The sequence below is a fragment of the Microtus ochrogaster genome, linkage group LG9 (genome assembly GCF_000317375.1).
Source record: "Microtus ochrogaster isolate Prairie Vole_2 linkage group LG9, MicOch1.0, whole genome shotgun sequence".
Taxonomy (NCBI): domain Eukaryota; kingdom Metazoa; phylum Chordata; class Mammalia; order Rodentia; family Cricetidae; genus Microtus; species Microtus ochrogaster.
The window spans coordinates 5,771,869-5,784,476 of NC_022034.1; the positions used below are offsets into that span (position 1 = coordinate 5,771,869).

Consider the following 12,608-nt stretch of genomic DNA (forward strand, 5'->3'; position numbering starts at 1 on the left):
GGATGCATTTATGAAGCTCCCCTGTGTGCTGAGAATACACATTCTTTAGCGGTTTGTTCGGTGCAAAGGTCACAGCCAGGGATGTAGGCGGTGATCCCTGTGTGGTCTTGTGTGGGCCCCTAGCTCCTGTAGCCCCAAGGACTCCTCAAGCTCTGGACTCAGGTTAATTGGAGCTGAATGAAGTACCCAGCACCTTTGCTGAGCTCCCTCCCTTCCGGTGTGGAGCACTTTTGGGTACTTAGGTGGTGGAGGGATGAGGTTTTGGCCACCAACAACACACCAGTGACCAAAAGCCTTGCATCATGTGGCTGCTCCTTTTGCCTGTGACACAGTCCAGACTGCAGAAAGTCCCTTCTCAAAGGCTCCATTTGGGAGCTCCTCTGTGGGCAAATTCCGAGTTCAGTGGATTGCTTGGCCTCCGAGCTTCACAGGGAGGGAATAACCCAGGAGGGATCGGAGGGGAGAGAGATGACAGGCCTTTGGCCTCCTTGGGGTTGTGGTTTGCAGTCTCTGTGTGCCTGGACAAGTGTGCCAGTTCCCTCATGGAAGAGCGCCCCCTGTGCAAGCGACCCCTCAGCGGACCTGGTGGTCCCGGGGCGCGCAGGAATCCATCCATTCATTGCGACTCCCAGAGCAGAGGCCCCATAACTCCAGCCGAATCTATGAATGGGAAGAGGGAAAAAAAACCAACATCTATTTCCACTCCTTGCTTCCCGCCCCCTGCCTCCCTTCCCGCAGTGCCAACCCGTCACAAAGTGATGGGGAGGGGGACGTGGGGGCGTGCGAGAGCGGGTGCAAGTCTGGCTGGAGACTGTACTATTTATATACTCCGGGGCTCCAGGACAAAGAGGGCAGATCCGAGTCACCCCCCTTCTGCAGCCCCAGCGTCGCCCCAATCCGCTCCTCCGCGGCTTTGATTTCACTCCCTCCTCCCCCGCGGGCTGGCAGGTGCGGGGGTGGGAGCCGTCTCCGCGGGAGCAGCGTCGCCAAGGTCCGGCTGCTGACGTCCGAGCCTCTGCTCCTGTCAATGAACAGCAGCCGCCGCTTGGGGACTGCTCTGGCAACGAGGCTGCAGACGTCATCGCCTCCTGTTGGACGCGGGGAGGGGGGGGGTGTCCAAGCATCAGCGTTGCTGGCTTAAAGGAAAACTCTCTAAGTTCCAGCAGCCAGGGAGAGTGAGTGGCTCTTCGTAGCACACGCACCCCCCCTACCCAAGTGAAGTATATGCGGGCACACGGGTTGGACACGCGCACACGCGCGTGAACACACACATGCACACTCGTAGACACACTCTACTCCTAGGTGTGTGGGTCCTAAAGTTGCTTCTGTCCAGAGGCTGAGCTGAGATGGACCAGTCTTCATTGGCGTCTCAAGGCTCTCCCGAGGACCCCGGAAAGGCTCTCCCGAGGACCCCAGAAAGGCAGGCAGGAGAGGGTAGCCTCCCTCCTGCTTTGTTAGAGTTCTCTCCCCTTTTGGCGAGATGACCAGCGCGGAAACTCCGAGTACCCAAAGCCCTTGGAATAAGACTGCTGCATGGAGCCTATGCCAGCGTCTTGGACAGGTCCTGAACTTGCGCCACTCTGGTTTGGTGACTTGTTTTCAGCAACTCTGGATGGAGCCTGGACCCACCGTTCCCAGAGACCCGTCACCACCGCCCCGCTTTAATTTTGTGAACTGGAAACGAAGCAGAAAGGAGTTTTGTACTGGAGCACACTTTGGCGGGTAAGTTGATAATTTTTTTTTTAATATAACATTAACCACTAAGAGTCCAACGGGGGGATGGATTGAAAGAAAAGAAAAAAAGAAAGAAAACTTACTTCCAAACCTTTTTTTTCTACTTAAGGAGAAAAAAAAAATAAAAATCCTTGCCAGCATGTATCTCCCGGCAAGGTTTTCAGCAGTGAGAAAATGTGCGTGAGCCCTGTGCGGTGTTTGTGAATGTCCGTGGGGTGAATGGGGAGAAGAGTGGAAACGAAAAGCGCTGGGCTTTGTCACGCTAGAGACACAGGCTTTGAGGGAGAAGTGAGGAAAAGCCTGCTGCCAACCCCAGTGCCCAGCGACAGCCTGGGCTCATCACTCCAGGGTTCTGGAGTTTCTGAGCTCAAGTTTCAGAGCCCCCTGCGCCCCAGCTGCATCTGCAGTGGCTGCTTAGCCAGGCCGGCAGGTGCCTCTTGAGGTGGTTCAGAGAGGGCTGTAGTGCACCTCAACCTCCTCCTTCCTTTCTGCTGTCGGGTCTCAGGTCCTCAGCAGGGTCCCTGAACTGACCATCCCTGTCTATCCACCGTCATCCCTGTCTCTTCTGTGAGATATCACATGAGGTCATCAGAGAGAAGGGGGTCCTGAATCCCCAGTGTCAGAAAGATCTCTGTTGTCTTCAGTAGCATTTTGTTTATTTTTATTTGGCAAGCTATTGAAACCACGTCCCAACCATCCCAATCAAACATCCCTCACTCTGCCTGTGGTTCCTTCCGTTACAGCCACACACAGGCTCCTCACAGCCAGGCAGGACCCAGAGTCCTCAGAGAGAGAGGGAGAGTACCCTACCCAGTCCCCTCCCACATTAGCTGGAAAGCTCTGAGGTTTCGGAGGAGCCTCTCCTCTTGGGTTTTGATTTCCTCTCTCATCTCACTCTTTTAATAGAAGAAAAAGGAGGAGAGAGGGAGAGAGACAGAGAGAGGGAGAGGGAGAGAGAGAGAGAGAGAGAGAGAGAGAGAGAGAGAGAGAGAGGAAGGAGGAGGAGGAGGAGGAGGAGGAGAGCTCCAGAGTAGGGCCACACTGATGGAAGCAATCCTGGGGGTTCAGCACAGGTCTCTGCCTCTCCTGCCTGCCTTCCAGATACCTTCCAGTCTTTCGGAGGCAATTTCTTTCCTTCTTCCTCCCTGGCCTCTTCTCCCCACCCCTTTCCTCTCCACCTAACCCCACCTTCACTCTCACCGAGAGGGGAGGGCCCAGGGGGAGGGGAAAGAAAACCCCCAAACCCCAGGCCCTGGGCAGAGATGTCGAAGAAGCGCAAAGCCCTCGAGGGCGGAGGAGGTGGAGGAGAACCCCAGCTCCCAGAGGAGGAACCCACTGCCTGGTTTGGGGGCAGCAGCGAGGAGCCAGGTAGGGGGAGGGGGAGGAGACAGAGGACTGAGCACATGCCGAGAGCTTCGGAGCTGAGATGCTCCACAGGAATGCCCCAGTCTTCAGAGCAACTGGGTAGACCTACCCATAGATGGGAAATTGGGGGTGGGGTGCAGAAGAGCTGGCTAGGCTGGTGCCAGAGACCCAGATCCCTGCGAACTTGGGGCACACTGGGGGAGAGGCTGGGTGGCAAGGGAAGGAGGCAGGAGGAGCCAGGAAGGGCTGACTGAGGATGCTGGCCGCCTCCTCTCCCTGCTTGTCTTGTTGTCTGTGCACTGGGTGAAGACCCTATCCTGTGGACAGATGGCCCATGTGGGTGCTCAGGACCCTCGATCTGGAGGGAGGGGTGCTGGTGATGTTCCCTAGTGCCTGTTGCCGATGGGGACAGCAGTGAGGGCCCCTGTCTTCTCCCATGCTTCTCCAGTCCAGGGATGTTGAGGGTTGCGTCATGAGGAATCTTCATCCTCTGCACAGGCAGGGCCTCGGTCCTCCTGAAGTTGGAGGTGAGGGTTGAGCAGATGGAGTGATGCATTTCAAGGGGAGATGGAGAAGGGAAGCAGTTGGGATCGTCTCTGCCTGGAAAGATACCAGAGAAAAAGTAAAGATGGAAAATTCCCTACGAAACAAAAGTGATACTTGGATCTCTGGTTTCCACATAAAAGAAACCTAGACAGACACCTTTTATTTCACTTAAAGCATTCTGGGTTTGGTTAAAAGGAGGCCCAAATGATGCAGTCAAGCCTTTTTCTGGGTTGGAGGTAAAATGAAAAGGAGGGCTGATGAGGTTTTATTTGGTTAAGATGTAGATCAGGTGATGAGAAGACTCACCCGGGTGATGGGACCCAGATGGGTGGGCAGCCGAAAAGAGCAGCTCTGCTTGTCTGCCTCTTCCCTGTCGCCAGCCCATGGAGGCAGGCTCCCAGAGGCAGAGCATCAGATGGCTGCGAGCTCCAAGATGGAGTCTTTGGTCCATCTCTTTCAATGTCACAGTGGGCATGGAGGTACAAAGTTCCCCTTGCAGAGAAGGTGGAGCTGTTTGCACTCAAAACCTGCAAGGCTCTCCTGCAAAATCGAGAAACCAAGGGTTGGGATGTGGCTCTCCCTGCTCGGTACATTTGAGTGTTAGGGGAAGTTGATTGATCCTGCCCAGCTACCACGAAAGAGGTGATCTCTAATGACTGTGCATTTTTGATGATTTATTGCTCAGTTATTAGTGTCCAACAAGCTAAAGCATTGCTTACGTAGTTTTGTTGGGTGCAGGGGTAATTGGTAAGAACTTCAGATGGGTTTATTTGAATGGTTGATGCTTTTACTTCATAGCAGGGGAATGACTCCATACCACCACGGCGTCCAGCACATTTATCAATTCTATATTCATTATTGCTTAGGACCTAAGTTTGCTCTGTCACAAGAACTAAAGATGTCTATATGAACTGATCTCACTGTTATGGTAAATAACAACCCAGGTACATGTTACGTTACTTTCTTAATTGATGAATGCATGGCTGCCAGTTCTAAAAGAAGAAACAAGTATTATATTTTAACAAACATTTTTCATCTATGTTTTTTTGGAAGAGCTAGAACAAAACAAGAGCTTGTGCTCCCAGCTGCATAGAATTCCTGTTTCCCAGATGATGGGGCTCTACAGGGAAGGCGTTGCCAGTTACAATGGGTAGTGCAATGTACCTATGTCTGTAGCAGTCGGAGATTATCATAATTTTGAAATACGCTGGTTTTGCTGAGCCCTTAAAACTTAAAGACTTTGCGGCGACCCTTGAACTGGGTGAGTCAGGATTCTACCTAAAGAGTTGCGTTGTTCATCTGAAGACACCGAACTCAAGAAACCCTTGAGGGCATGAGCACTCAACTATTGTGTTGTGGCTACTTTTGGGTGGGAAATGGGGAGTGTGGCTTAGAAGCCATGCACAGGGCAAGAGAGTGAGAAACAGGTCTCTGTGTCTACATGGTGTGTGTGTGGTCCTATGTGTATACGACTATTGCTTTGACAATTAGGGAAGGGACACTAAGTGGCACAAGGTTTGAGTGACAGCTGGTGGTGACACATGACCCTCGCTTGTGGGTGAGATGTCAGTGCCACATCACAGCTGTTTTTGCTGGGTTCCTGTTGGAATCTAGGTCAAGCTGATGACTTTCTTGAAGACCAGAGAAGGATCTGGCTGACCTTGACCCTGAGGGTTTCCCTGAGGTTACAGTGAATGAAAAGGCAATGTGTTTGTTCATTCCAATCCTGCAGAGTATAAGTTGGTGTTGAATTGAAGCAACGGGAGGTAGCCTTTTAGGGGTGGTATCCACTGGTTTGAAGATCGTGTACCAGCATCTCTACTTGAAGTTTGAAGCATATAGCATTTTAGGAACGAGTGGCTCGGGGACTTGAACTTAAGAACAGACCCCACCACTCCTTTGAGCGTCTTCTTCACATGCATGCTGAGTGTGTGGTTCACCACAGAGCCAGGGGGGTGCCGGAGCCAGGTCCTGTGCTGATGCCTACTCCTTGGAAGTTTCTTGGGAATATGAGATTAGGGTCATATTGGGTCATGGGGTTTAAACATAGGTGATTTGGTTTTCTCATCATCCTTGGTAAATCTATCTTAATAACTGGTTAAAAGGGGGAAATGAAGCATACATCACAGATTTGTCTGAACACTCACTGAGGTATCTATTGAAGGTTTTCTTTTGCTTCAGTCTATGGGCATGTGTGTATATGACTATAAAATCATAGTCAGAGGTGCTGGAGAGATGGCCTACTGGTTAAGAGCTTTGGTTAATCTTCCAAAGACCTGGGTACAATTCCAAGTACCCACATTATAACTAGTTCTAGTTCCAGGGGATCCAAAGTCCTCTTCTGGATTCTGAGGGCACTAGGCATCCATGAAGAGCACAGACATACATGCAGATAAAACACCTGTACACATTAAAAAGAAATCATGGTCAGAGTATAGTTCTCCTGTAGTCTCCAGCAGGCTCCAAGTACAGCATATGTACTGAGACTCCTGGAAAATAGCCACATACAACGTTTATCTTAATGATTTAGAGAAATTTGATACTCAATCTAACAATGCTAGCTTCGTTTTATTTTGGCAATGCTAATCTTTGTTGTCAACTTGACACACCTGGGAAGAGGGGCCCTCAACTGAAGAAGTGCCTCCATCAGATTGGCTACTGGGTACATCTATGGGTCATTTTCTTGGTTGATAATTCATGTAGAAGGGTCCAGCCCACTGTGGGTGATACCCTCCCTAGGCTGGTGGGCCTGGGCTGTATTAGGAAGATAGGTGAGCAAAGCCATAGCTTCTGCTTTCCTCCATGACCTCAATGCCAGGTCCTGCCTTGAGTCCCTGCCCTAACTTCCTTCACTGATGGACTTGTGGCCTGGGAGTTGAGAGCTGAAACAAACCTCTCCTTCAAGCCACTTTTGGTTTTGCTGTCTACCACAGCAACGGAAAGCCAGCCAGGATACTTTTGTTTCTACTTTTCTCCATGGCTTTGAACTTAGACATAAGAGTACACCATCCAGGCTTCTGCTGACATGTTCTTCTGGTGGTGGACCGGTGGTTTATCGTGTGCGGGGCAAAATGGAGCTCGAAGCCATGAGTAGGTACACCAGCCCTGTCAACCCAGCCGTCTTCCCACACCTGACTGTATTACTTCTGGCCATCGGCATGTTCTTCACCGTCTGGTTCTTCGTTTACGAGGTCATCTCCACCAAGTACACTCGTGACATTAACAAAGAGCTCCTCATCTCCTTGGTGGTCACTCTTCATGGGCTTTGGAGTCCTCTTCCTCCTGCTCTGGGTTGGCATCTACGTATGAGTTCCCAAGGGTACCCACCAGGAAGCTTCACCAAGTCCCTGCTTTTGTAAATTAATTTTTTTACCATTGCTACAAGTGTCCCAACTGCTGTTTACAATAAAGGCAGATGTGTTTAAAAAAAAAAAAGAGTACACCATCCATGGCAGTCACTCGTGAAGCTGATGGAAGCTTTGGAGTCTGTGTGCAACGTGCCTCTGATAAGCAGGCTGCACCATTGTATTTATTGATCTCATAAGAACAGACCTCATTTTTTCTGTTAGCATTTTGTTTCCTCTGAGTTTCTATTCAAAGCGTTATAATTTACTTAGAGACTTTGGTTTAATTACAATGTATCGCTTGCCACTCTTCACTGACGTCACATTGAGCCCCATTTCCCCCAGGTACCTCCCTTCAGATCACTGCTCTCAGCCCCTGTGGGTTCCCTTGGGCTCATCACCCCTTTTTCTGCTACCAAGGGCTTTGCCATTCTGTCTTCAGATTCTAACCTCCGTTTCTCCTCATATGGCTTATGGCTTCTCAACTGTCTAGTGTATTAAATTATTGTCACAGGTGTTTAAAAACTAGGGAGCTTCCACTTTAGATGTGATTGGTTCAGGATGATGTCGTTGAGATCCTGGCCTTGTGCTCTTGGTGTCTAGAACCAGGTATGGGACAACCCTGGTTGCTGTGCACAGGACTGGCCTGGGAAGGTCCTGCTTGTAGTTTGCATTCCTGGGAGTCTCAGAACCATGATGCTCTCTGCTATGGCATTGTGGCACGCTCTTCCATGTCTCTTGGATCAATGACAGAAGTAAGTTGGTGGTTTCCCATAAGGAAGTATCTGGAATATCAGTGACAGTGGATTTGATGGCTTTTGTATAATGATCATGAGTGGTTGGCTTGGGGGGGGAGTCCAGAACTATTGGTGTGCTAGGTAGAACCAGTTTTATGCCTTGAAAACTTAAAAACAAAACTGTTAGAGCTTCTTTGGCTGCACACTATAAAGGAGACTGTCATGGGGGGGGGGTCAAGGATGCTGTAGGAGGGAGGTGAGTTTCGGGGAAAAGACCAGAGCGTAGAATGGAGTGGAGACCGAGTGCCTACACTGTAAGCATAGCGTGTGAAGACTGGATAAGCCGTAATTGCACTCCAGGGTAGATGGCACCTCACAGGAGAAGCCAACGCAGATCCCTCTGAGAGGTGGGCAAATGCTCTCTACAGATTAGACAACCTGAAAGACCAGCAACTGGAAAGACGGTTGCTTTAGAGGACCGGCTCTGAGCATCCCGGAGCTACAACAGAGGTCATCTTTTGACCCACCCTCAAAAGACGCAACCCAGGAGTTGAAGATCCCCAGTGTGCTCCTGACAGTTGCCCCTCTCCCCAGGGAGAACAGCCTTGGGAAGAAACAGGAGGGTTATGCAACAATGCTACCTCCTAGCCCTTCTGTGGACAGACTAAACAATACAAAGGGAGTATTTGTTCCTTGGGTAAGCAGAAACTAGCTTCACCTGCTTAGCTGGAGAATCATACTTAATAAAAAAATGTTCAACCATTCAAAAAACCGTCCCAGAAGAATGCACAGAGCTGTGCTATATGGCTTCCTCCTACCCTACCCTAAGGTCAGCCACATTGATGTAGCCAAAGGAGCTATGGTATGGTACCCACAGAGGTCTGTCCAGGTGATGGCTCACCGTAATACGGCATCCTTCCCCACTTTCCCCTTCATCCTGGTTGACTCACTTGTGTGTATTTTGGAACTTATCAGCATAGACAGATCGACTTTGTTTTCTTGATTTTGTTAAAGATTGATTTATACATTTGAGTGATATTTTTATTTATGCCCACAATGCGCATGCCTGGTGGTCAGAAGAGAACCTCAGATCCCCTAAAACTGGAGTTACAGAGAGACCGTTGTGAGCTGCCATCTGAGTGCTGCAAATTGAGCCCAGGTTCTCTGCAGGAGGAGCAAGCGCTTTTAACTGTTGAGCCATCTCTCCAGCCTGACCTTTGTTTTTAAAAATTTGTCTGCATGGCATTCTATGGTACAGCATACCATAATAGATTTAATTAAGCCTTTATTGAATAATATTCAAGATAATAGCCCTTCGCTTTAATAAAGAATGTGGTAAGCAAGCAGAAAATACTAGTTGAATGGCTATATAAATTTATATGTTTTAGAATCCTGGATATAGAAATTAGGTCAAAGGTGTGATTCCCCCTGTCAAGGCCTCTGAAGGCCAATTATCTTACATCTGTACCACCTGGGATGTCAGAATTGGGGTACAAGACAAATATCCCCTCAAACCAGTAGATAAAATATTCAAAATATAAACAGCCTTTGATAAAAAGATTAAATCCACAAATAATTTTTAAAAGATTTTTAAGAATGTGTTTGAGTGTTTGACGGCATGCACGTGAGTGCAATGGCCTTGGAGGACAAAAAGCCTCAGATCCCATGGAACTGGATTTATGGAATGCTGTGCGCCACCCTGGGGGTGCTAGGAATCTCTGACTGTGTGGGAATGGAACCTGGGTCCGCTACAGGAGAATCTGGGGCTCTTAACATTCAAGTCATGTCTCCAGTCCCTAGAGAGGGTTTGTAGGTGGTCAGTGCTGATTATCAATCTGACTAGATTGAGAAGAACTTGGGGATCAATAAAACAGATCCTGGGAGAGTCTGTGATAGCAATTCCAGAGAGAATTAACCAGGGCAGGGAGAGAGCCTGTCTAAATCAGGAGGCATTGTCCCATGGACTGGTAACCACAACCGAATAAGAGGCACTCTATAGACCATTTTGTAATAATCGGTTTTCTTTTTCTTCTTGACTTACACTGAGGTCATGTGGGAAGAGATAATCTCAGATGGGAACTGTTTCCATGGATTGGCCTGCTGGCAAGTCTGTGGGATATTTTCTTGATACATTTTTGGTGTGGGAGTGTTTAGCTCACTGTAGACAGTGCCTCCCCTGAGCAGGTGGGTCTGGGTTACATATTAAAAAGCAGCTGAGCAAGACGGTAAGCAGTACTCCTCCATGGCCTCTGGATCAGTTCCTGCCTCCAGGTTCCTGCCTTGAGTTCCTGTCCTGACTTCCCGTATGGTGGGCCATGATCTGTAAAATGAAATAGATCTTTTCCTCTGAAAGTTGCTTTTGGTCATGATGTTTACCACAGCAATGAAAAAGAAACAGGACTGGGTCTCAAACAGCCCAGGCTGGCCTTAACTTTCCTATGTAGCTGAGGATGATCTTGAACTCGTGACCCTCTGGTCTCTACCTCTCAAGCACCGGGAGTACAGTAGTGTACCATGACATCTGGTTCTGTCTAGCATTAAATTGGCAGATTTTATTCATGAGAAAGTTCCAGATGTGGCTCACACACCTCAGTTTGGAAACATTTTCAATTTGGTTAAAGAACCTTGATAATAAACTAGAATTATTTTAAAAATAGGTATTGGCAGGCAAGCATTGGTAAATATTATGAGGTGTGTTGCTTTTGTTTATGCTGTGGAACATTTGTTTAGTGATGTAAAGATGTGTTGCTTTTGTTTATGCTGCATTTGTTTAACTCTGTGAAGCTCTGAAAACACCTGATGGGCTAATAAAGAGCCGAACGGCCAATAGTGAGGCAGGAGAAAGGATAAGCAGGACCTGCAGGCAGAGAGAATACATAGAAGGAGCAAGAGAACAAGGAGAGGAGGACATCAGGGACACGCCAACAGCTGGACACAGAGCAAGAGTGAAAGAAAGAGAAAGGTAAAAGCCCAGAGGCAAAAGGTAGACAGGATAATTTAAGAAAAGTTGGCTGGCAACAAGCCAAGCTAAAGCCAGGCATTCACAAGAAAGAATAAGACCCCATGTGTGATTTATCTGGGAGCTGGGTGGCAGGTCCCCCAAAGAGCAAAGATCCAGAAGAGTGGAAAACAGCTGACATCATGTTGGCGCTCTAATGTGGGGCCAGAACAAAAGAAAATAAAACTACACACATGACTTTGGTTGACGAAGACAGCAGCCATCGCTCCCTGCTGCACGGAGTGCGACTGTGTTGCGTCTGGGACCTGAACTGTGGACTAAAGTGTTGGAGCTAAGGAGAAGGGTGCTGGGCTGTCCCCGAGGCTACAAGTGGACACTGGCTGGGCGGTTGTGTCTCCTTGGAGAGACCCTCCAGATTTAGGAATCTCTGTCCAGAGCTTAAGTAGGAGAGGACAAAGGTTTTGTCATTTCCCCAGTTGTGACTTTGATTTTTGTCTCTTTGAGGCACTCATGCATTGAGGCATAGTGACAGTCATTTGCTGGTCTCTTTTGTGGCTAACCTAGGCTAACCATGAAGTAGAGTCGAAAGGGACGAATATGCTTTTATGTCACCCCTTACTCTGGTAATAGATCCCATACTTAAGTGACAGGTGCTGTGAAGATGTGGGGAATTCTGGTTATCATCTTAGTTGTTGTAGCTGTGTGCCATTCCAAACTCCCTCTGTTTGCAGCAGAGAGCTGACGTTTGGAGGAGCACACCACAGGCCTCTGACATGGATGGTTTTGGTTGCTGCAGACAGGAGGAGATAAAGCATAGGAGGGCCCTGACTAGCAGGTGACCGATGAGGACTTCAGAGCCCAGGAGTGATGTCATCTATTATGTCACTGGTGTGTAGTGTGAGAAGGAGGGGTGACCCTTAGGAGACCCCAGGGTCTTGGGTTACTTATAGCAAATTCTTAACTGTCTCTGAGCAAGTTCTGCCAACAGCACCAGTGCAGACTGGTTCCTGTCTAGGCTGCTGGGAAGGATGCACACAGTCACAGTGCCCACAAGTCCGTGAGGACTAGGGTCTTGGAATACTTTTGGAAGTGTTAGCAAGGGTTTGATGACCTCCAGGCTATAAGATTATGCTATCAAAGGTAATTACCTCCCCACAAGTTCCACCAAGGCCCCATCCTTGAGATGTATTTATGCTGTATTCCCCCTTTCCTTGAACTCAAATGGAGCAGCTCAGTTGCCCACAGACCCTGCCTTCTGGCTCTCACCTGGTGTCACCAAGGACCTGGGAACTCAGCAAAGATTATGGGCTATTGTCACCTGTCTGGTTTCACTTAGGGCCCAACAGATGTCAGTGTCTCAGTCTATAATAAAAAAGAACTGTGCATTTTAAATGATAAAATTATAACTAACACGCCTGTGTAACAATGGTTGAGAGAATGCAGAATCTGTTTTAGCTACATTGTAAGTGTCTATATGTGTATTGCAGAGACAAATTTGCCATGGCATACAGAGAAAAGGTCTGTACAATGTGTCAGTCGAACACATAACTACCGCTGGCTAACATTGCCCCTTAAGACCAGTCTCATCCAGTTCTATCCCTGCCTTGCCTATCACTGTGATTGTCTGGAATTAGGTGCAGTAGAGGCACAGGTACAACTGAGGTGTCAGTCAGGATGCGGTGACCTCAGAGACAGCAGTGCTGAGCAGGGAAAGGCCGCATCCAGTCTTGCAAGCTAGTTTAATAATCTTTTAATAATTGATTCAAGCATGAGGGTGTTCATGTAAAGAGTCGTCTATGACTGTGTGTGCCCATTACCCCAGCAGAGATATGAGGATTGCTGGGACTTGGTGGCCAGCCCCAAACCAATGTGTTCTTGTCCTCCCGTGCCCAGAGGAGCTTACACCAGTGCACACGTGCGCGC

The 12,608-nt window shown here is 48.7% G+C and overlaps 1 protein-coding gene and 1 pseudogene across 3 annotated transcripts in view; both read left to right on the top strand.

Annotated features, from left to right (window-relative positions):
* The first annotated feature begins 1,155 nt into the window (after window positions 1–1,155).
* Window positions 1,156–12,608, top strand: part of Pde10a (phosphodiesterase 10A) — a 444,083-nt gene continuing 432,630 nt past the window's right edge. For 2 of the 3 annotated variants that reach the window (XM_026787447.1, XM_026787448.1), the window contains exon 1: window positions 2,773–3,102. In XM_026787447.1, the coding sequence (XP_026643248.1) occupies window positions 2,997–3,102 (106 nt within the window). In that variant the 5' untranslated portion in view covers window positions 2,773–2,996. Of the gene's footprint in view, window positions 1,723–2,772; window positions 3,103–12,608 lie in introns of those variants that run through there. The other variant, XM_026787449.1, reaches the window with a different exon arrangement.
* On the top strand, window positions 6,680–6,986 carry LOC101990650 (annotated as a pseudogene).